The sequence below is a fragment of the Nothoprocta perdicaria genome, unplaced genomic scaffold (genome assembly GCF_003342845.1).
Source record: "Nothoprocta perdicaria isolate Ctin4 unplaced genomic scaffold, notPer1 scaffold_84, whole genome shotgun sequence".
Taxonomy (NCBI): domain Eukaryota; kingdom Metazoa; phylum Chordata; class Aves; order Tinamiformes; family Tinamidae; genus Nothoprocta; species Nothoprocta perdicaria.
The window spans coordinates 885,257-908,240 of record NW_020456132.1 but is presented as its reverse complement, the minus strand read 5'-3'; the positions used below and the strand labels follow the sequence as shown (position 1 = coordinate 908,240).

The 22,984-nt window shown below is 39.4% G+C and overlaps 1 protein-coding gene across 2 annotated transcripts; it reads right to left on the bottom strand.

Moving 5' to 3' along the window:
• Positions 1 to 286: 286 nt before the first annotated feature.
• FAM180A (family with sequence similarity 180 member A) lies at positions 287 to 22,300 on the bottom strand. Of its 2 annotated transcripts, XM_026052167.1 has the most exons (4): positions 22,074 to 22,121; positions 18,862 to 18,938; positions 2,180 to 2,280; positions 287 to 1,103 (listed from the first exon to the last, which is right to left on the bottom strand). In XM_026052167.1, the coding sequence occupies exons 1-4, from the start codon at positions 22,082 to 22,084 to the stop codon at positions 780 to 782; spliced, it is 513 nt and encodes a 170-aa protein (XP_025907952.1). In that variant the 5' UTR covers positions 22,085 to 22,121; the 3' UTR covers positions 287 to 779. The 2 variants fall into 2 exon arrangements, with proteins under 2 accessions (XP_025907952.1, XP_025907953.1); XM_026052168.1 differs by lacking the exon at positions 18,862 to 18,938 and having other exon boundaries at positions 22,074 to 22,300.
• Positions 22,301 to 22,984: the final 684 nt, after the last annotated feature.

Genomic DNA, 22,984 nt, shown 5'->3' with positions numbered 1-22,984 from the left:
AAAGATGTTTTTGTTAAATTAAACAGGGCCTGTGTCTTGCCTTTGACTTCACTGAGAACAAAACTATTTTCCTTTTAAGAAATAGGAGCAGAAGCAAAGTCATGTGCAAATATGAAAGGATTATTATGCGGAGAATTCTTTTGGGGAACAGGGAATTGTTTGCTGCTAGTGTTCACAATGGCTTTGTCTTCTGCAAATGTTATTGTGACTAAAAACTGGCTCAACCAAATGATTATGAAGTGAATCAGTACATATTTTCAAGAATATTTGGAATGAATATATGTGCTATGATTTCTGACTGCTGACAGTTATGACTCCTCTATTTTTGCAGAGGACCTTTTCCTCTCTTTGTAACAGTCCTGGACACCACTGGACATGTTTTTTTTTTTTCCAGCGAGGAAAGCTGCATTCTCCAGCATATGCATATTGGTATGTGAGTATCAGCATCATACACTTATGCATGTGTATAACAAGAATTGCACAGGATGAAATAAGGGCGTATCTATATGGTGCATACACGAGTCTCCCTTCTTCCCTCCGTCGGCTCCTGGTCAGCACAAAAATAATTTTCAGGGACCGAAGATAACGGTTTCCCCGTTTAACAAGTATCTATAAAGTGAATTCCACGAGGGGGAGCTAGAAAACAATCTTTCGCTAAGCAGGCTATTAAAACTTTTTAAAGAATAAAGTGGCAGATGTATTACATGTTTCTCTTATCAACCAAAATTGATGGCTGAGTTGCTGGTGTATTAAGTCTTCCACTATGATGACTCTTTATTCTATGAGAACATCAAGTCGTGCTTCAAGGCCTTGTAAAGATTGACAAAAGATTCAGCCCAAGTGTCCTTCTGGTGCCCCTGGGATTGAGCAGCTCTGTAGGCTGTGTAGACCATGGTTAGCACTGTCCTTTCAAAGTCTTCTTTCTTGAGGACCCTCGGGTAGGTGGACAGCCTGCTACTCAGCCTGCGAATCTCTGTGATGCTCTTGGGAATAACCTCATTGCAGATGGTGTCAAACTCAGCAGCCTTCCTCAGTGAAGCCAGCTCCTCATCTTTGATGGAGATTCTCTGACTTTTGCCAATGTCAAGCTCAGCTAAAAGAAACTGGTACAAAATCAGAACACAGAAAGCTATTTATCTTCTTCAAGACAGTCTGGGCAAATTAAATGTGAATTTATGACATATCTTTAGATCTTTGCTTTAGTCAAAAGCAAAGACTGCTTTTGTCAAAAGCAGACAAACCTCTCATAGCACTAGGTGAATGTGTGGCAGACCAGAAAGTCTCTATGTAAGTGTTGCAGTCAGCTTTGAATTACCTACCTGGGAAAATTAGAGAAAGGCTATGGGCAAGGGAGGAAGAGGGAAGAGCGGCTATTCTTCTGCTGACTAGAACAGGCAGGTACTGCTGTTGGTGCTGTGTGGGGATTAGAGGGGTCAGGGATTGCAGCTGATTTGGGAAAGGCCATTTCCCACCCCATCCTCCACCCCTCTCCCACTCAGGAAGAGCAACTGTTCTGGCTCTCTGTAAGAGGGCACATTTGATGACATTTGGCTTCTCAGCTGACATGCCCTGCTTGGACATCCAATCCCAGATCCCTCAATGTGGGGAACAGATAGATTTGGCACGGTTACTTTCTTCAGATGGGCGTTTTCCCATAGCTAACAGTGTGAGATTATTCCGGATTGCATACAATCTGTGTACACCTGAAATCTCTGCTGGTGTGGAAGCAAGGATCTGAACCATTTTGAAGTGAAGCTGCCAAGCCCTAGAAATAACTCTGCAATAACTGATACTGGTGGCGTTGATAATTTGGTCAACTGCTTTGGGATTGAAACTCAGATCAAAGGATTTGAATGCATTATGTTCTTAATGGATAATTCTGGAAGTTACTTCCAATGGGGAACCACCGCTTTTAACTTTGTTGATCAGCTAGAGCTCATGTTTCTTCTAGGTTGCTCAAGTATTGCCACGCTTCGTTCTTCTTTATGTGCCACAAGAGGTGAGTTTGGCATATATATGCCTAGTCTTCCCCTTCTGATGAACTATTAAACCATCAGCAATAGGTTTATGGATGGAATAACTAAATATAATATACAAAGAGATAATGGATAACCCCAGTACAGGCAGTAACCCAGTCTTGGTTAGGGCTTGAGGTACTGTTTACTCCCATATACTGTACCTCATAAAGCAGGACCACGTCTTCCATCGAGTTTTGTAGCACTGGGTTAAGAAAGGAGGCTGAGGACCTCTTCAGTCGTTGAGCAGCTGGGAAAAGCATAGCTGGAGGACAAAAATGGGAAAAGAAAAGATTCATAGTGTGGCCAACACTGAAAATGAGAAGGACTTTCCAGTATTAGATTCAACTAAATAACTACCTGCTGTAAAAACTTACTGTAAAACATGACTTCTCATCGTAAATGCAAATAAAATGGATCACATGGACTGCCTTAAGAGTAATATGCTAGGGAGAGAGAACAGCTGTTTCCTGTACAGGTAGCCCTGTGCCTATAAAATGTCTAATAACAGCAAGGTTATAATCCAGGCCTGAGACTCAGATACAGCCACAATGTAATCAATAATAATTATAACTGCAGTATAACAGAGCCAGACATGTATGTCTTTCTTACTCTTGACTCAGGGCCAGGGGAGAAAATCTGCAAGAGAAATGAGTACTGATCCTACATAAAACTGCTGTTTATCAGTCTATTCTGCCTTGATACACTTCTAAGACCCTGTGTTTCTCCTAATTGCAGATGTCTGTAAATTGATCTCTCATTAGTTGGTAGAGAGGCCTCTCTTCCAGAGAGCAAATCATCTTTCCTGTCTTGATCTTGTATCTTGATCTTGTATCTGGAAAGAGTGATTCACTCTTAGGGGATGCCTATATCTCTTCATTGGCTGTTGAGTGAACCTACTTAAGCCAGACAGCTTAAGTAAGCGAGGTGAATCTCAGTCTCTTATGACTTAAATGCTGCACAGATTGATACATAATTATTGCCTAGTCTAACATAGTCAGTTTTTTATTCACTGCAGTGAGAGAGAATGTGGTATTGTGGGCCTGAACATTCAGGAGTATAGAAGACATCTGATGATGCAAAACAGATCATCTGAGTGGTTTGAGTTACTATAAATAATCCTTAGGAAGTTAAAATTCCTTCTGGAGTAGAAAAAAAGACTGTTTTGTTCCATATTATATGTATATGAATGGGTGTTTATAGTCTAGAGTTTTTTTTTCCCTCCAATGTCTGAGAAGAGGAATTTTTAAGAGCTGTACCTACTGGTTCACTTTATCTTAAACTTCACTTCTGCACTTTAATTATTGTTCAACATTGCGGAAACTCGGAAACTAGTTTAAAAAGAGGGAAAAAAAGCCCCTTAATTCTATGAGTAATGTTTATCTTAACGTCTTGGTTTGTTTCTGAATTTCCGAAAAAAGTAATGCCACCCTTAATCTACCAGATTTGCTTTCCATAAAATATTTCTGAATAGTTCAATTTTGTTTTGCTTTTCTGAAGTTCTTGTGATGGATTTTGCTTATTGCTTGTATAAAACCTGAAGGTCATTTAAAAGTCTCTCTGTCAGATATGCATTTTTTTTTCTGCAGCACCTGTAATTCTTTTATAGAAAACCACACATTTCCTCAGACAATTTTTATCTTTGTTTACCCAAGCACATCACAAATATGTAGCTCCTTCTAGACTATGTTGCCTCATTGCAGTCCTGTTTCCTGGGCCATTGCCAATAGTTGACTTTAATGAAGTTTGACTTGTTAATGATATTTAAGTTTTGGTGATGCAGGGAGAAGGAAACCAGGCACCAAGAGATTTGGTTAATTAGAATCTCTACTATTTGTCATAAGGAAAATTAATTGTGATAATACCAGGTATGAAGTAATTCATGCTTGACCCAGCAAAGGGTATTTTGGTACTGAATTAATTAGGGAACATAATATAGGTAGAATAGCTTGTTAAATTGCAATATACATATTGAAACTGGATACTGCTAAATGCAAATGAGTACTTCAGTGATGTGCCAGGCATTTTGGTGTGATACCTACCAAGCTAGTTTTTACATTTTGAATCCATATGATTTTAGATTAATACTTAAAAAAAAAAAGGAACAGTATTTGCAGAATATGTGACTAAGAACCTGAAGAACTGGATATGTCAAATAAGGCACCTGACATGTTGAAAAGGACATGCTTTCTACTGTAGCTTTTCTCCAGCTTGATGCCTTTAGCATCTGGCCAACCTGAGAAGATGGTGAGTTTGGAAAGGTCACAAGTCACCTCTGTGTGAATGTTGGGGTTCATGCCATCAGTGAAAATGTTCAGCAACATATTGTCCATTTGCTCCTATGTAGTAAGTGTTCAGAGGACCACTACAGGGCAGATCCAAGGCCCAGGCACCTCCATTTCTCAGCATACCCTGTGCCAGTAATACCCACCTGTAAATAACACTTTCTAGTGCCCTTCCTGGTCTTGGAGAAGAGATCTCAGCCTGGTTTCAACCCTTACAAATGTGGCAGGTCACCAGCAAGCAGATGATATCCTTTGTTTTGTGCTACTACTACTTTTCCAGTGCTCATACCTCTTGCTCGAAGCTTTGCTGAGGCAGACTGGAGCTATGCTTTGTTTTGCTCATGCTAGTTGGAAATGCGATTGGATGCACTTGAAACTTCAAACACTAATTGATAAGTAATTTGAATTTCTATTGCTGGGAAATTGAAACTCTAATTAGTAAACAACTTGCAGAAACCAAATCCATAATGATGACAATTTTTTTTTTATCTCTTTTAGATGCCCTTTCAATGGAAACAGCACCTGGATGCAGAATACCTCCACATATACAGATGATTTACATCTCACAACTTTCCTGAGCCATGGAAGAGGTGTCTGTGGTATCTTGCATGACTCTTGTCATGCTGATCACTCTTATGTTTTACGCCATGTGCAAATTAGTACCATGGGGCTGAGCAAGGAGTTACCACATTCAGATGATCACCATTCACCTAGAAAAGCATCACTAAAGAATTTTGCCTTCCCTGAATTTAATTAGTACTCAGCCACTTGCTGAATCACAAGTAACAGTTCTGGAGGGCACTGAATTTTCCTAACCAGCTTTCCCCAGGGATTAGGTTAGGGAGTTCAAAGAGACAAGCTGCTGTATGGTGAGAAAGAGCTTTGTGTACATGTCAGAAGTATATCAACCTCTGTTGGGACTGGGCCAACATTAACTCCCTGAACTCATTATCTCGTTCCCAAAACATAGGAAACTTTGTTACAGCTCTTGCAAACTCTACTCCTGAGAAGGAGAAACTCCTTCTCGGCTCAGTTCTTATTTGTCATAGTGATCAGGTTTTCCTGCTTCAAATTTTACCTTAGTCCTTTCCTCTCTGTCCTTGCACAGTATTCAAATCCTTCTGCCGTTATCCCCACTGCAATGGTCTCCATGAAATCCCATGTTCCTCAAAGACTCCATGAGCATTAAGGAAGAGCACATTCTGATTTTTGTTGGAGCAACTTACCAAGTATGTAAATTCAGCAAAAAAAGCCGTGAGAGAAGGAGTTAAAGCCAGGCTCCGCATTTGGAAGTCATAAATTCTTTTTGAAACTTTTCTTATGACCTTACCTCCTCCCACATTTACTTCTAGCTCTGACGTGAGCTAGCTGTACAATATCGAAGTGTTACTGTGATTTAGCATCTCTTTCCCATTTTCTTCCCTAAGGGAATTTCCTGTGACACTACTGCTTAATTATTTTTTAGGAAGATGTGAAGCAAGTTGCATATTTTTGTACTGATAATGTAGCTGATTCATTTCAACAGAAGTAACTGTTAATTTCTGAAGATCTAGGGATCCATACTGACAGAAGACCCAATCCAGTGCTCACTGAAGCCAGTGGAGATATATCTATTGACTTATTGTTTTTACTTGTGTTACAAGTAAAACTTGAAGCAAGAAGTTTCAAGAGACCTCCAACTGAGATTCTGGTATTTTCCTAATAAGAGCTGGGCAGTCTCATAATTAAAAGTTTACGATTTACCAAGATGGAGTAGAAAATATGAGGCTTTCATTACCTTCACTGGGAACAATTTCTGCTTTATGTCTGTACATGATCGAGTTCATTGTCTTCCAAATCCTTTCTTCAGAGAAACCCTAGCAGCACTTCCTGATCTGAATTACCCTTGCTGCCCACAGAGCCATCCGGATGGGAGGCAGATGAGCAGAGTGTGACTGAACAAGCTGGCCATCATTCTGGCCACCTGCTTGATCCAGAATGGCCATGGCCAAGGTACTCTAGAGCACAGCATATCTGTCTGAAGCTGCTGATCAGTCAAGGTGTCCAGTCATGCAGGTTGCTTAGAAATGCCCCTCTAGATACAGTAAAAAAATGTAGACATTTCCTTCACTGCTAGATTGCTCCCTGCTAGAACCTGGTAACTCTGATAAATCTATACTGACTCAATTCTGGGTCTCTTTTTGAGCAAAGGCTGCAGTAGCTTTTGCCAGATTATTAGCTTGTGTCTAACTATTTAGCTCATTACAGCTTGTAAGTTGCTTTATTGTTTAAATGTAATGTCAACTATGAAGCTGACAATAGCTTTATTTGAAAGCCGTTTTCATCCTTCTGAAGAACTGAGACAGAATTTTCTGGACCTCTTTAGACACATGACAAATGATTTTCATCCTCTTCCACATTTTCTATGTAGTTTCACTGGTGAGGGGATAAATGTTTGGTTTTGTTTTCCGGTCCACACTCCTGCTCCTGATGTATAGCTCCCAATTTCCGACTGTGATTTGCTTGCGCAGTAAATAGAGAGCATAGCTGCAGAGGTACTGAATTATTTGTGCCTCATTGATACCTTTCTTTTCCTATGAAAAAGTGTCAAGTCAAGAGCATGAAGCAGTGATTACTATCACTCCAAAGTGTCTACTTATGCCATCAGATTGTAGCAACAACTTCCCAAGGCTTCAGGACAGAAATTTGATTTAATTAGAACCATGACTCAGTAAAAATTGTTTTGTTTCATTTCAGGGCCACGGTAAAAGGCTATCTCATGGCTTCAGTGGAACCCCTTTCATGAAGGACAGGAGGGCATAGAGCTCAAATGGCTTGTGCATATAAACTCCTGATTCTCTGCAAGCAGAGCAAAGGACATATGCCTGTTGAAGCAGAAACAAGGTATTTGTCCAGCTGGAGTTGACCAGTGAGCCAGATTCAGTCTGCAGGCTACCAGTTGTGTCAGTCTGTTTTAGATTATTTGGGCCTGACTATAGAGGAGCTAAAGAAAATAATTTTTAAATAATTTTTTTGAACCTCATGGCGTTTGGGGACAATCCCCTTAGTTTCTGAGACTATGAAGCAAGAAACGTTGCACAGGCAGCAGTAGTTCTCGTTCAGTCAACTCCTTTATACACTTTCTGAATGTCTAACTGGGATTCATAGGGCCCTGCAAAACAATAATCAACCCAAACCACCATAAATATTTTTATAGCAAGCTCACACTTACTCTGAAGTGGTAAGAAGCAGCTACGGGCTCAGCAGAATGTCTAACTCAGTCTTTCACAGAAAAATATTTCTTTTCTTCCCCAACACTTTTGAAGTTATGACTCCTAAAACTCAATGGATGTGAATGCATCCCATATTATAATGAGAACATTTTTTCCCTATTGGTTTTATTTTTAATACTAAAGTAGAGAATAAAAGCGATGACTGCAGACTAGATGCTCGCTGCTGTGAGTGTGTGGATGGAAAGGAAGATCCCTGTCGCCTTCTACGTGAGAGGAAATGAAAATATAAAACTTCATAGTTTATTGTTCATAAAGACATGATGACACATGTAAAAGATTTTTTCTATAAACTCTTTGGCTATTTTTTTTTTGTTCTGTCCTATAACAAACCCAGGACAAATACAGAAGTTGAATTTTACTGTAAGTACTATGATTTTTTTCTTGGACTAAAAATTACATGACTAAAAAACCAATAACAGAATTGCATCTTTTCATCAAAGATGAACTCTGAATTTTTTTTTCATCTTATTCATCAAAGCTCTTCATCAAGAGCTTCATTTCAGCAAGATGACTCTTCAGTGGGTCTTCTTGCTGAGCAGATCTATTGCTAGAGTAACAATGTACTATCCTGGATTCAGTGCCTCTGGCTAATTGTGACACACGTGTCCTTACCAGCCCTGAAGTCACTCAAAGTCACTGAAAAGTTTGCCACTCTGAAAAACTACTGGCTTTGCATCTGCAGCAGATTTTGGCATCAGAAGCAGTGCTTCCTGCAGAGCAGAAGGATGTCGGTCTATGAGAGGTGGATGTCGGGCAGTGAAAGCAAAACACAGTCCACAAAAAATACGTTAATAAGCGATGAGTAGGCTTATATGAAGTAATCCCACACTCCTTCATTTTTGTCCTGCACTTGTCTTATCCCCAGAAAGATGTATGTACAGCAGTTGTCTAAGGTGTTTATATACTCCTCTGTGTTGCAATTACTGTCATGTCTTGGTGTAAAATTTGCCTGAGAGACAGAAATGGAATGTCATCAGCAATAGCTTCCTTTTACTTCCTGACATTTTACCTTCTGTCACAAAACTGCTATATTTGAAAGCAATGAACACTTCAGCAAGAAAAAAAAAAAAAAAGTAAAAGTAAGAGAACGTGGAGGAAGAACAAGAGGGGTAGGAAAAAGAGAAACATACCTAAAAAATTTGAAAGTGAAAGAAAGAAGAAAACATCACAGTGTTACAGGCTGATTTCTGCAAACTTTAGACTGCAGTATAGTTACAGAAGTAGCTCCCCTGATGACAAGTGCTATGCAAAGTCTTGTGAATTCCAGATTTAATGCATTAAAAACGGTATTACTGGGAGATGAAATCCCAATGCTCTTTAAGAGAACAGAGCAAATGAAGTCACAGAATCACAGAATGGTTGGACGGGACCTTTAGAGATCATCTAATCCAACCCCCCTGCTCAAGCAGGGACACCCAGAGCACAGGGCACAGGGTGGCATCCAGGCGGGTTTGGAAGACCTCCAGAGAAGGAGACTCCACAGCCTCCCTGGGCAGCCTGTTGCAGAGCTCTGCTACCCTCACAGGAAAGAAGTTCTTCCTCAAATGGAGATGGAACTTCCTATGTTTCAACTTACACCAATTATGCCTTGCCCTATCACTGACCACCACTGAGAAGAATTTGGCCCCTTCCTCCCTACATTCACCCCTTCAGGTACTTAAATATATTGATCAGATCCCCTCTCAACCTTCTCTTCTCCATAGAAAACAGGTCCAACTCACTCAGTCTCTCTTCCTAGGAGAGATGTTCCAGTCCCTTAATCAACTTTGTTGCCCTCCTCTGGACGCTCTCTAGAAGCTCCACAAGATGGAAAAGACATTTTAATTAAAACTAATACAAACTAGCACATTTTTAAAAGCTGTTACGAAGGGAATTTGCTTCTTTGTACTTTTTTTTTGATATTTTAGTTCCTAAATGTAAAATTAATAGTAGCAATGATCTCTCTTTATTCCTGCCTGATGCCCAGAAGTGAGAATAGGCATATGTTTCTTCTTCAGTCACAAAAAGAATGGTTACATAAAATGATTTGAGAAGATATGACTTTCATTAACAAAAATAGTCTCAGAATGTTTTGGTCACATGAAATTTCCGTCTTGCAACCTTTTTACCTTGTCCTTGCTTTGCTATAGTAATTATTCTTTTTGGGCCATAAAGAAGGGATCCCCACCTGAAATTATTTATGCTTACAAAAAAAAAAAAAAAAAAAAAAAGACTTTAACATGATGAAATAATTTGACACATCAGATGTGGAAAAAAAATACAGAGAATCTGAAGGGAAAGAGAAGTTAAATATATTGCTGTCCTTCAACTTAATGATAGGTTACTAGGAACTGGGAAAGGCTATGGTGATCACTATTTGAGAAAAGTGCAGCAGTAATGAAAGGGAATATCATTCCTATTCTTCAAACCTAACACAGATACTAAGCAGTGTTAATAACATAGGAAATTTCAGACAGAGGTAGGAACTGAACCAACACCTCCCTGCATTTGGATCTCTGGAGCTACCTTCCCTATCTGTGACACATGGCTCATGAGAACTTGTCTCCACGATCTCCCAACACTGGAAAACACAAAGCACTTGAAATAATCAAGCACATCTGAAAATGTTTCTTATGTTTCTTGCAGCTAAACAAATGAAGGATGATCCAATATCCTTCCATTTTTCCCAGGTATGAGCAGAGAAGAAATGAGGGCAAGAAGAAATGCATCTGGCTTTTGGTATTTCAGTACGAATTCATCATGAAGCCATGCACATCACCAAGCTAAGTGAAGGACACTCAAAGCAGAACTAAGAGAGTGATTCTTCTGATGAACAATGGAGAGGGAACAATGGAAATCGATGTGCTACAAAGGAAAGGAACAGAGTTGCAGAAGCTCATAAAGCTGTATGCACTGTGCTATTGCTTCTCTGAAAGGAAAATGCTTCTAAATCACTGTCTTCTTCCAATTCTCTGCCCTTTTTATATTAACACCATAGAGTTATCACTCAGTTGCAAGTAGCAAGTCTCCCCTTAGGGAGGGAAAAAAAAGAGTGGGCTTGAACTCTGCATCTCAGTTAAACTCTCAGGTAAGTATTTGTACAGGGATGAGATAGTGAGTACAGAGGAAAGGCATGGACTAGTGAGCAGGATTATTTTATATTTCCTTGTACTTTCTTTTTTTTTTCTTTTTACACAGTTTTCCTTGTTTTCCTTACAGACAAAGGTGACTACATAGCTAGGATTGTGCTGAAGCTGACCTAATCAGAGCTACAAGGAGCAGTCCCACACTTGCCCTCTAGTTGTGCTTTCCTTTCTTCCCTTTCCTCCAGCTCAGCTTTGTGTAGCCATACAGTCAGCTAAGGCAGGGATCTGGCTGGTCATGAATGAAAGGGAAAAAACAAACAAAAGACAGCCCAAAAAGCCATGATAGGTTTCAACTGCCTCATTCCCCACCACAGTTGCCATGCCAGTAACTTTGCTCCATAAGAGGAACTCCCAGTGCAAGTGTGGTCCTCATACTCATAGGACATTTGGTGATGATTCTGGTTTTGGATGACATAATGACAGAGTACAGCCTGAATTAGGAAAAAAGTTGATGCCATTCCTCATGATAACACACCTTTTAACCCAACTATCAAGCTCATGAACTCATTTCTGCAGATGGCTACATGAACTGCAGTAGTTCTTACAGAAGCTAAAGGTGAGCATACACTGTAATTGCCCTAATTGCCAACCATTTCTTTCCGTTTTGTTTGCACCTCTTGAACTTTCAACAGTTGAACAGTTAATTCAATCAGCACAAAGAATATCTAATTTTTTTCCAAGACTGTATGTTGAGGAATAAATCAAAGGTCAAGATCTAGAACGGAGCTGTATGGATTTTCTTTCATAATTTCCAAACCATATTTCAGTGCAAATATGTACTGTTGTTGACAAGTTCCAGAAAGCATGCTTTTAGAGAATGCCATCTGCATCAATTAAACAGCTGATATTATGTAGATTTAGAAATTTTCTTTGAAATTAGCTTGCATTTTATCTTGGAGAGTGACAGGCCCCTACTACTTGCTAACAAGGTAATTAGTGGATTTCCATCTCTTGACATTGTCATTACTCTGTAAGAACTGTCCTACTGATATTGTGGAGTTACCATCTGCAGTCAGAAAAAAACAGAAGAAATGATGGGAGCCCTGAAATCACTCACTTAAGCCTTTTGTGAGTAGTTTCAAATAGCAAATAAAGGGTTTGCCACAGATCTAGAAAATGTTATTGAAGTGTTAACAAATCATATATTATTTCAATTGTGTATGAGCTGTTCACCCACATATAGCTGCACACACGGGAAATGACAAAATTACTCTAATTAGTCATCAATACCTGCAGCTCAAAACTGAGGAAGGATAAGGACTGCATTGTTCAATTTTCTCCCTCAGATTCAGAAATATCAAAACTGTCCTCATGTTCTTTCTAAATCTCCATTCAAGTGCAAATAAATTGATAAGAGGACAATACACGAGTCCCACTCCCCTGCTTCTCCTAATCTGAATGTTCACTCAGAAATAAGGAAACCCCATGTGCCTTTCCAGTTATTCATTGAGCTCCAGATGTCAGTGCACCTGCTGGTAGTTCTTCTAATGACATTAAGCTATGCTGGATTGAGGAAGTGTATAAATCAGCCTTGTCCAATAAGCAAGGGGCTAGTGAGTCCTTTTTGTGAGGAAATGAATTATTACTGGAAGCAATGTCTTTTCAAAGCGTAGCATATTTCCAAGTGTTGAGTATAAAGGAGGTAGTAACTAAGAGCTGAAAACAGATTTGGATATGTTTCTGAACCAATCTTGTACAGCTATTTGGCCAACTGAGGAGAATATCCCTGTGTACTCCTGGGTGAGAGGCAGGGAATCCTCATTTCTCTCTTAGAGTAATGAGAGAAATCACCATAAGAAGGTGTTTATTCTGACAAACTTTCATCAAAACTGAGTGCCTGATTAGGTCCCATTGTCTTAGGTTCTACATTTGCATGAAAATGTTATTAATGAATTAACATAATTCAAATATAATTGTCCATTAAACCTAACTGATAGATTTCAATGTGTGCAGATGTAATGGTGGGCCAATAAATTTTATCAGTCCTTGTGATGTTGCCAGAAACCTTTCAAAGCAGTCTGAAGATTTAATGCAAAATGGATTATTTTTACAGCTGCCTCCCTCAGCTCCATACACACATATGGGTTTTCCATTTTGCAGACTCCTTTTTCCACTACTCCTTAATATTGCACAATCTCTTAAAATTTGAATATTCTTAGATCTTTCAGGTTTCACAACTGGCTGAAGTAAAACTGAGACTGAAGTAGAACTGGAATCACCACAGAAAGACCTGCCAGAATTTTGAGTATTACAGACTGTTGAGGCATCTGGACACTGTGGTTGAGGTCCTCAGATAACCTGAACTGACAGTACTAGGTACACGATGCTGCTTGTTGGGCAGCCTGGTCATGGAAATTCCTTGTGCTGTGGAATACAGCCTCAGTATCAGAGGAGAAATAAGGTAGGCAGATTCAGGCTTCCCAAAATCTTCAGTCAACAACATAATCTGAATGTTTTTTCTCCTAATGGAGAATTTCTGAAAAGTATGAACTTTTTGTGGAGAAATTCTGAAAAGTATGAAATGACCACAATTTCTATTGACATTGATGGAAATCCAAGACTCAACATTTTCAGTTCCTCCAGTTCCTGTCCCTCCGCTACAGATGCCATCTCACAATGACTCGCAGGCCAGGAAGACTCTGCCAATTTATCCTAGTGTGGATGGTTCAGCAAAGTTTCTTCCTTTCCATATAGTTGTTTCGGGAGTCTTTTGAGCTGAGCTTGTAAAATGGATTTTGTCTTCCAGGAAAACAGCCTTAGTAAATGTTTATGGGAAAAAATGCTAATGACATCATAACTAACTTTAGAAAATGGAATTTGGAGAAAGGGAAGTAGGCTTGATTTCCAGTGAAAATCTGTAGCATGTAGCTGACTGAAAGTTGATGGCAATACATTCTTTGGTTTAACCTCTTCATATGTGGGAACAGATAAACAGGAACCCTTTAGGTCTGTGCAGAAGGGCTTTAGATAAGCAGAAGCACTTTAAATAAGCTGCTGTGTTACTGTGTAAAAAAAAAACTGTTTTTCCTGAATTTGCACTTTTTTTCTCACACATTTGAACATCTTAATCTTTTATAGTGAAATATACTTACTTAAAAAGGCTTTATCTGCATGTGTAGACTGAGTGGGTTGTCTTTATAGGCTGCTAATGAAAAATCTTCAGGTCAATCTGGCATCTGTCTTTTTGCATCTAGAAAAGTATTCTTTGTGAAAACTAGACTTCATAGTGTGATAAATTTGCATGGCACTTCTTCCTCAGTTTGGTGGTAATTATAATCCCTCAGTAACGTAGACAGAGATCACCCAGTTATATAACGAACTGACCAATTTTGGGGGTAGACATTTAGTGTGACCAAAAAATGAGTTAGGGACTACTTATTTCCGTCCTGGCTAATGGCAGGGATCTTTAAGTTCTGAATACTACATAGACAGGGAGTGTGAAGCAGAAATCAAACTAGGTTGTCATGACTGAACTTCTCAGATGCAAAGTGTTACAGAAAGATGCTGTCCTGACTGCTATAACTTTTTGTGAAAAGGTCACTCAGAAAATGATCTATAACTTCTTACTTTTAAAGCAAGTAATGTATGCATTATTTTGTCAACAAAAGCACTCATAAGGAAATGCACTGGGTTTTACAAAAAGGGAAGTAAAAAGGAACGTTTGACACACTTGACCAGTTGGCAGTTTATGTCATGAACAAATTTGTGTCAGTAGGGACTGTATTGTTTACATTGATAGTGCTGTTCATATTTTCCTTTGGGTGATATATATAAATCTGTTATTCTGCTGTGGATTTCATCTCACTTGGACCATTGTTTTTGTGAAAATTATGTAAAAAAAAATATATATCCTGGATTGATGGTCCATAGCATATGCACCAAGTGATTCAGGGTTTGAAGAGCATTCAGAAAATCTCAGCAAACTTCCAACAGCCTGCTGCCTAAAAACAATCTCTGGGTAGAAAAGAAGAGAAATATAATTTCTTAGGGTGTCCCTAAGTGTTATATGCTAGACAGCTTCACTAAATACTGACAACTTTAGAGTCCATGGTATTTTCCTGAAGTAAAGAAATACTCCATAAATCCCTGACCCATGTGATTACCAGCTTGTGACTGGCTCATCACTCTAGGCCCAAGGATAAACACCAAAAACCCTTTTCAGCTGCATCTATGGTGTTTGTTCCCTGTGTCCCTTATGTTCGACCTTATGCTGAACTTTCAGACCTCAGTGAAGCAGCTGCTGCCTTCCCTCTGTTCAGCAGGACACCTTTCAGGGAGAGATACACGGATTTTGCATAACAAAGCAGGAGGGTTAGGTAAGGCAGGCAAGAGCACCCAGCCTGGGCCTGTAAGTAGGTTTTGGCTGTTCATTGATCTTGATGGTGTACAGAAGATAGCTGGTATCTGGGGTTCCCTAATCAAAATCAGGGCCATCTGAGCTAATTTTCAACATCATGTGGACTGTTTTTATTTTGTCCTGGCTTCTCTCAGACAGCGTGTGTGGAAGTGAGACATATATATATATATATATATATATATATATATATATATTCTGCTAGCAGCCTCAATCTGAAAGTAATTTACTGGTTTTGGTGACTTGAGCCCAAGCACCTCTATAATCCCTGTTATAGGGCACCTGAGTTGGAAAAAAAAGTATCTTTTTTGCATTTTTATAAAGACTGCAATGTTCTTTAGACTTGCTAAGCTAAGTAGAAAGCAAACTAAGCCAGTCCCTTTGAGCTTTCTTAAACAAAAAATAAATGAACAAACAAACAAAAATGGTGTTAGAAAGAAATAAAACAAGCTGTATGTATTTCTTAACATCATTGGACTTGCTATCTTCCAGGACTTTCTGCCAAATTGGCAAGGCAATCCACAAAACCAGAAGCTGCTGTCACTATGATAAATGAACGGTTTTACTTAAACATGCTGTACCCTATAAGGATGTTTACAAGTAATTTTTAACTGGAAATAGAATCTCTTCAACAGATAAATACCAGTAAATAAAAATGAAGCATGCATTAAATACCCTTAAGTTTAGAAGGGGGCTTAAGGCAGAAACAGTTACCTCAGACATAAAATCTGGATTTAATAAATAAACAGCTTCAAGAAGCAATTACTTTGTGTCTTTCCAGAATCAGAATCAGGCATAAACAAAAAATGTTATCTCATGGCTATGAAAACTACAAAAACTAGGGAGCAAACTGAGGCTTGAAGAAACGGATCCATTTCCTCCTCCTAGGACTGAACTGGGGAAAAACAGAGACATATGAAGCTGAAGTCCTGCTATTGTGTCTGAGGTTAATGGAGGCTAATGTAAAGGATGACTGGTATTAATGGGAAATGTTGTAATCCCACAGCAGGGTAAAAATGATAGTTTCTTGCAGCTTTAGTAAGAAAAAATAAAAATCAAACCAAAATGAAATAAAATAAACAGACTGTTTCCTGTCCTGGGCACTGGAAAGAAGAATCTTTTTTTTTTTTTTTTTTCTTTCGGTAGCTACGTGCCATAGAGAAGTCAAGGAGAAGCAAGAGAAGAGGTGGGTAGAAAACAGGACACATTTAGTAGCAATAACTTTACACTGTGACCACTGGTGACTTGACAAGACTAATGTGGCTCAGCACTATGGTGTGCTGAGAGGCTGGTGGTGACCAGAAGTAAAATAGAGTCTTGCTTCCACGAGAAGTAGATGAGAACTGACACTACCAGCTCCAAAGATATGTAGCCATCCCATAAGCCTGAGAAACAAGTGGCTAGGGTGAAGGCCAATGCTGACAGATGAGCATCTTCTGAACCTCGGGTTCTGATGGAAATGGATTGTACACTGACAGGGTGCTACCCTAATCTTAAATATATGTATGCTTTAATCTTTCCCATCCACTGATTATATTTGATCTCTCTCTGTCAGCTTCTGTTTGGTGCAGTTTACTTTCTTCACAGCTACCCAAATCTGACCTAATTCTGCTTCTTCAGTACAATGAAAGCAGTGGGACCAGTGCAGGCATCACAGGAGACCATGTGCCTTTGCATCTCCAATCTGAAACTGCAGCAAGGAGGCACAGAATCTCCCTTCTGGTGTCAATTTCCTTCTAAATAACCACTGAGCTTTGAAGACCATATTTTTTTTTCTCTTTTCAGCAACTTTCTCAGCTACTCACCTGGCTCCTCCTGAGCTGAGGCTCACTGAGTTTGGGTCCAACTCCTGCCTGGTGACCTGGTTCACTTTGGCCAGGGAAGAATTTCTAAAGGATGTGTGGAATGTGAGCTGATCTCCGGGGAACTGCAAGCTGCCAAGCATAGCTGGCATATCAGGCCAGGAAAGGCCCCACACATGCTTTCACCAGAAGAAAGGAATGCTTGTGGAAACTGCGAATAGTGGATCTTATTTAACTCCATTCTTTTCCTCCTCACATGCTTCTTCTTTGTCTCCCTTCCAACACTGAACTCTGTCTACCATAAGCACAGTTACAGCAAGTCAGGAACAGCAGGGCTATTGCAGCAGCCGTGAAAACCTCAGAGGGTGTAGAAAAGAAAACCTACTTGCTAAGGTTTAAGTCACTGAGCAGAGCAATGGCATGTAAAGCGGTCTGAAGCTTGTTTGCTGGGTCTGAATGAACAAATATACTGTGAGGGACATGTCATTATGCTGCCATAGCAATAGTGGAATAGAACTGGATTTCAGGATAGTGAGAGACACAGGGAGAATGGAAGCATGCAGGATGTCTTCATCTGCGTTCTTTCCCTCTGGTAGCAGTGAAAACACCATAGATGCCTGCCCTCTCCAGGTTTTTTGTCTGTGTATCCCTCGAGAAAAGTGCTATTTGCAGCTTATCTTCACTTGATGTCATGCTGCTTTTTCTTTTATTTTCGGATGTCCTGATACATTTTGTCTTCCCCTTCCCACCACCAGCTTTCCATGAACTTCACCCAAACCAGAGTCACTTTGCTGGAAAACAGTTTTACCAACAATCTAGTGCAGCTCCAGTGATACCAGTGGAATGAATTCAACAAACAGGGAAGTTATTGCAGTTGAGGGAATTTTCCTAGTGATTGTGTGGGAATCAGTGAGCAGAAATGTATGGTATTTTCTCCATAAGAAGAAACATGTTTTACACAGTCAAGCACGGGCAGAGAGGGCTCTGTTTCATTGTATTTCATATCTTTCACAGTTTTATGTGCAACAGATATTTTATGACTAGGATGAAAATGACTTTATGGAAATTAATGGAAGTTAAATAGATGTTGCATTTTTAAAAGTTCTTGTACCAGGTCCAGTTGGTGTAATTCATTTTTTTTTCTTTGGTCAGACTTTTGGAAAACTCAGCATGTGCTAGATAAGCCAAAACTGTGACTTGGCATCGTAGAGGCCAGATGAGTGTATGTATCTGACCACTTATGCAGTAATTACATGCTGTGTTCAATATTCCCTCAAGCGATCCAAAACAAAAGTGTTAAGTAAGCAATGCTGTCAGCAGTGAATACTAGAAGTTGCTAAAGAAGGGATAGCCTAGGTGTAATAATACAGCATGCGATGAGACGAAAAAGAAGTAAATAATGCAAAAAGGTGTGGGGATGCGCTGCATACCCTAACATTCAAGGAATTCCTCCCTTGTCCACACCAGCAGCCTGGTACATAGCAAATGACCAGAGACAGAATATATTAAATGCTGCATCCTCTTAAAATGAGTGGCCGGTTTTCCAGCATCAGCTAGTATGACTTTTTCTGTTATTCCTAGTCCTCCTTTCCTTGGCACTGGAGAGCTATCAACTTTGTACAGTTGAACCCATGAACAGCAACAACCTGCAGAATTTGTGGCTCACATAGTCACATTGAATTCACAAATTGTTGCTGCAACACTAGAGTGAATACAGGAGGTTCACACTTCTATGGAGAAATCTAGGGGGATAAGCATTCCCTCTGTCCAAGGAATTCCTTCTGCAGACATTCTAAAGAGAATAAAATACTCCCTTGGCATTATGGAATGACAACCTGACTTTCACTGAAGGCTAGAGAACATGTACAAGAAGTAGGGTATGTAGACAATGTAGATCTGGATGTGACTGCAATAAAATACGAGGACTGGAAGGCCCAGCACAGCCCTTCCCCAAACGTGTGAATCCTTACTCCTTACTTCTCTCACAGCCAAGTGAGAAGAGTTTTACCTTTCGTGCCTTCCAACTTGTTCTTCTCCAGCCCCAACTGACAGGTGAACATATAATTGCATCTGTTCTTCAAGAAGCTGCAACCACAAGGAATATATTGCACATTCATTCTCCAAATAGCCGCATAACAAGCATACTCCTGTTTGTGTGACATTTATTAGAATATGGAAGATACTAAAGCAAATAAAATACTACCAGTACAGAAGAAATGTGCTAATCAAGACTTCTCTTGGTGCTTCTCCTCAAGGAGCAAGCAGTTCACAGAATCACAGAATCACAGAATCACAGAATCACAGAATATTCAAGGTTGGAAGGGACCTCTAGAGATCATCTAGTCCAATGTTCCCACTCAAGCAGGCACACCTAGAGCATGTGGCACAGGGTGGCATCCAGGCGGGTTTTGAAGACCTCCAGAAAAGGAGACTCCACAAGCTCCCTGGGCAGCCTGTTCCACTGCCCTGTCACCCTCACAGTAAAGAAGTTCCTCCTCACCTGTAGATGGAGTTCCTAAAATATGGAGAGTAAATTTCTCTTCATTAATGCAGTACTTTTCAAAGTATTTTGATGAAAGGAACTGTGTGTCAAGCAGTGACATTTGTTTAGGTTAACACAGCACCGATTATTTTATTATTATTATTGTTGGTTTTGTTGTTGTTATTGTTATTAAAGGACGGGATTTGCCCCTTGGTTTCTACAGGACAAATATCTACAAATATCTAGAATTCTTATTATATTAATTTGAATGAATATCACCTCATCTCTGTCTGCACATGGAGGCGTCACTCATTAGAGTTCTAATATTATACTATATTAGACATCTCTTTGACAAAATCCATGAGGGTAAAGCCATGTAGTTAAGCCTATAGGAGGCTTGATGAAAACAGAGATGGCAAACAAAGTCATTTCATCAGCTCAGGGTCTTTTTTATCCATCTTTTCTAGGCTATCCCTAAGGCCCAAGCTTTTCCTATGAATTGGTGAATGGTGGGCCACAGCTGGGTCTAAACGGGTTAAGGACTCTCTCTGATTTTAATACAAACTTCACTGTTTTGGAGGGGTAAAAAAGGAATTGCTCAATTTTCCTGCTAGAAATGCTTTTTCTCACTTTACTAATGCTCATAAAGGCAAGAAGAGATAGCACAATGGAGTTCCCTCTCACTATTCAGCACATACATGTTTATATTTTCTTAGGTTTGGCTTTATAGAGTTTAAACAACTGTTGATAATTAAAATGGTCCCTTTTGTCCTACTTTTATTTTTATTTATTTATTTATTTTTTTTTTTTTTGGTGACAGCTTGGACTGCTAGTTAAAATGGAAATGATATAGCAATTTATATTTCATTTCCATCAGACCAGATGCTGACCTGTCTTTGCTATTCCAGTGCCAAATTCAGATCAGGACTCGGATGAGACTAAATCAGATGAGTTTAATGCAGGCACAAGTCTCTTGCTGCTTGTGGATGGAGAGAAGAGCTCTGAGTGTGCAGGAGGGTGTCATGCCTCAGAACTCAGATTTTCCTACTGGTTTGCTAAGCAGTTCATAAATTAATATGGTGCTTTTGCCCTCTAAATGCTGCTGAGGAGGATGGGGTTTGTTGGGCTGGCACGTGGGTATAGTAGGGGAGTGTAGGTGCTCTGAAGTTGCTATTGTTGGAGGATGAATGCATCTAAAACAGGAGCTGAAGAGTCCAAGTAGCTATCGAGAGAAGTTCTGCTCCCCCGTCAGCAGATCTCTCTGCATAATATTTGTGGGAATTAACTCTTTATCACAACATAAGCTTCCTCTTCCCTCTGAAGTGCTCCTGAAGAAGCTTTAGCGTTTCCATTTTTTAAATAATTGGCTATCTTAAAAGGCAGAATAGGATTCTGATTTTTCCTTTAAATGATCAAGATGATTAAAAATGGACTGTAATACTTGCATGGATTTCTTAGAGCGTTCTGTTGTTTAATTAAATAAGTAACTTAGCAAAAACAAAGAATATCCTTAAATTGTATGGTGATGATTTTAAGAAAATATAACCCTTTCTGTTTTCTCCACTTTACAGATAATGTGTCCTCTTTCTCCCATTTTTATCAGATGTGCAAGTGTAGTTGTGATTTTCTCTCTTTTTTAAGTATCATCACTAGAAAGACAAACTTTTACTGAGGTTTTTACAAAGGTGATTAGTGCCACTACCCCTATTATATAGTCACAGAAAACGAAAGCATATGCAGGTCATCCATAGTCATCCAAGCAGCTGGTGGAAAAACTGCAGAAGGAGACTGCCGTTCTCAGTGCCGTCTGTGCTCTGTTAACCCCCTCCAATAACTCCAATGATTAAAGCCACAGCATTACTCCATTCAGTCATTACTTCCCCTTATGAAATCCCAGCCAAATCTAACACACAAATTAGAAAAGCAACTAGCAATCAAGAGCAATAAATTGTGTGTTTGTATATGTATTTGAGTGGGGTGATTTGACAAACTTCATTTCCTTTGAAAATCTGTGAATTTCAGTATTAGTCCCAAAGAAATCTTTTGGGAGGTGTTTCCTTCCCCTGTTTCCAGCAGCTCTACTCAGCAGCTACAGAAGCTTTGCCAAATACCAGAGGAGGCAATAAAAAAGGGGGAAGAACATCATCACTAGCTTTTAAGCAACTATCTTCTATGCAAACCAATAGTTTCAAGCCATTTCATAGCTTGCTGCCACCTACTTGAATACACATATATCACCACCGTGTATTGTCATACTGGCAGCTGAAACTTGATAATTATCTAGTAATTTTCTTTATGTTGTATAGAAAAGTCCATTGGGCAACGTTTTAGGCATTGCTAAGCACCCCCCACACTCTAAGCATTGTATTTATGATAGAGTAAGGAGGATAGATTTATGAACAGATATCTGCCTATTGGAGCAGTAAATCATGCCACCTGTAACTGAGAAGGATTTTCTTGAAATTTCAGGAGCTGGAATTTTTATTAGTAAGGGAAAAAGAAAGAAGCACTAAGAAAGAAAAAAGTGAGAAAGAAGAGTTTGGTTCTTGTGATTTTGTTCCTATGTATGGTATTATAGTTTTATTTTTAGGCATCTATTAGTTAAGTAACCTGGTATTTAATAGAGGAAAAAAATCATAGTCGGGAGGCACAAATTAAAGTAAAATAAAATACAGCTTCAGTCCAATTCTACAGACTCTAAATTTTCCCTTAAATAGATTTTCATGTTTAAATCTTACCTCTGCTCCATTTGTAGGTCACAGTGGCATGAACACTGTAATAGAACAGCAGCAGCAGCAAAGTCTTCCAATGCATCGTTCTCTTTAAAATAAATATGTCTAGGTATATACTAGAAGTTTTTTCCTATCTCTCTCCTGAGGAATATAAATGACTTTTCCCCACCCCCACCCTCTTTGAAGGAGGAACCTGTCCGTTCTTCCGAGTACAACAGAAGTCAATGTGCAGCTCCTTTCCCAAACCAAGTCTCTTTGGGATCAGGAGACTTACTTTCACAGACAGACTTTGTTTTTATCCACATCTGGAATGACTCATGGTGCATGTGAGTTTGCTGGCAGTTGTGTGAATAAATATCACTACATTTTTGTAGCTGAGTTTCATTTGTTAAATTGGCCAGTTGGAATTTATTTTTGTCCAAAAAACAGCCACAAGCAATTTCATTCAAGAATGCACTGGAACACTAGGTCATTTGCTACAGCTCTCTAACAAGGGGACTATAGACTAACCTGTGTCTAAGCTGAAATCCTTGTCTGGAATGAGGTGTAGCTGCACTTGGATGCCTAAGGCAGGGAGTGGGACATATGCACTGAAAGAACATTTTGCTACTGTGATTCATATAATTGCTCCTTTATTAGGAACATATAACATAGTACTTACAATTCAGTTCTGTGAGAAAAGGACTGCCTTTTCCTCCATCAGGAAAGGGAGGGCATAGGGAAGACAACATCCTTAACTGAGTCTCTTCAACGGTAATATAGGGAAAACTAAAAAATCCTAGGGATAATCTGCAATAGTCAGGCTGAATGTGAAGATGTGATGCTGGCAGCCAAAAAAAAACCCACTTCTTTCTGACATTGTCCTCTGCAATACCTTCAAAAAGTGTAACCCTAATTGTAAAAAGGGATTTCAGGAC

Excerpts from the sequence above, each read along its gene's own strand:
- FAM180A (XM_026052167.1), bottom strand. Across the intron at positions 2,281-18,861 it reads CAAGTTGGAAGGCACGAAAG|CTATGCTTTTCCCAGCTGCT; the intron begins GTAAAACTCTTC and ends TTTGTCCTCCAG. Across the intron at positions 1,104-2,179 it reads ACGTGGTCCTGCTTTATGAG|TTTCTTTTAGCTGAGCTTGA; the intron begins GTACAGTATATG and ends ATTTTGTACCAG.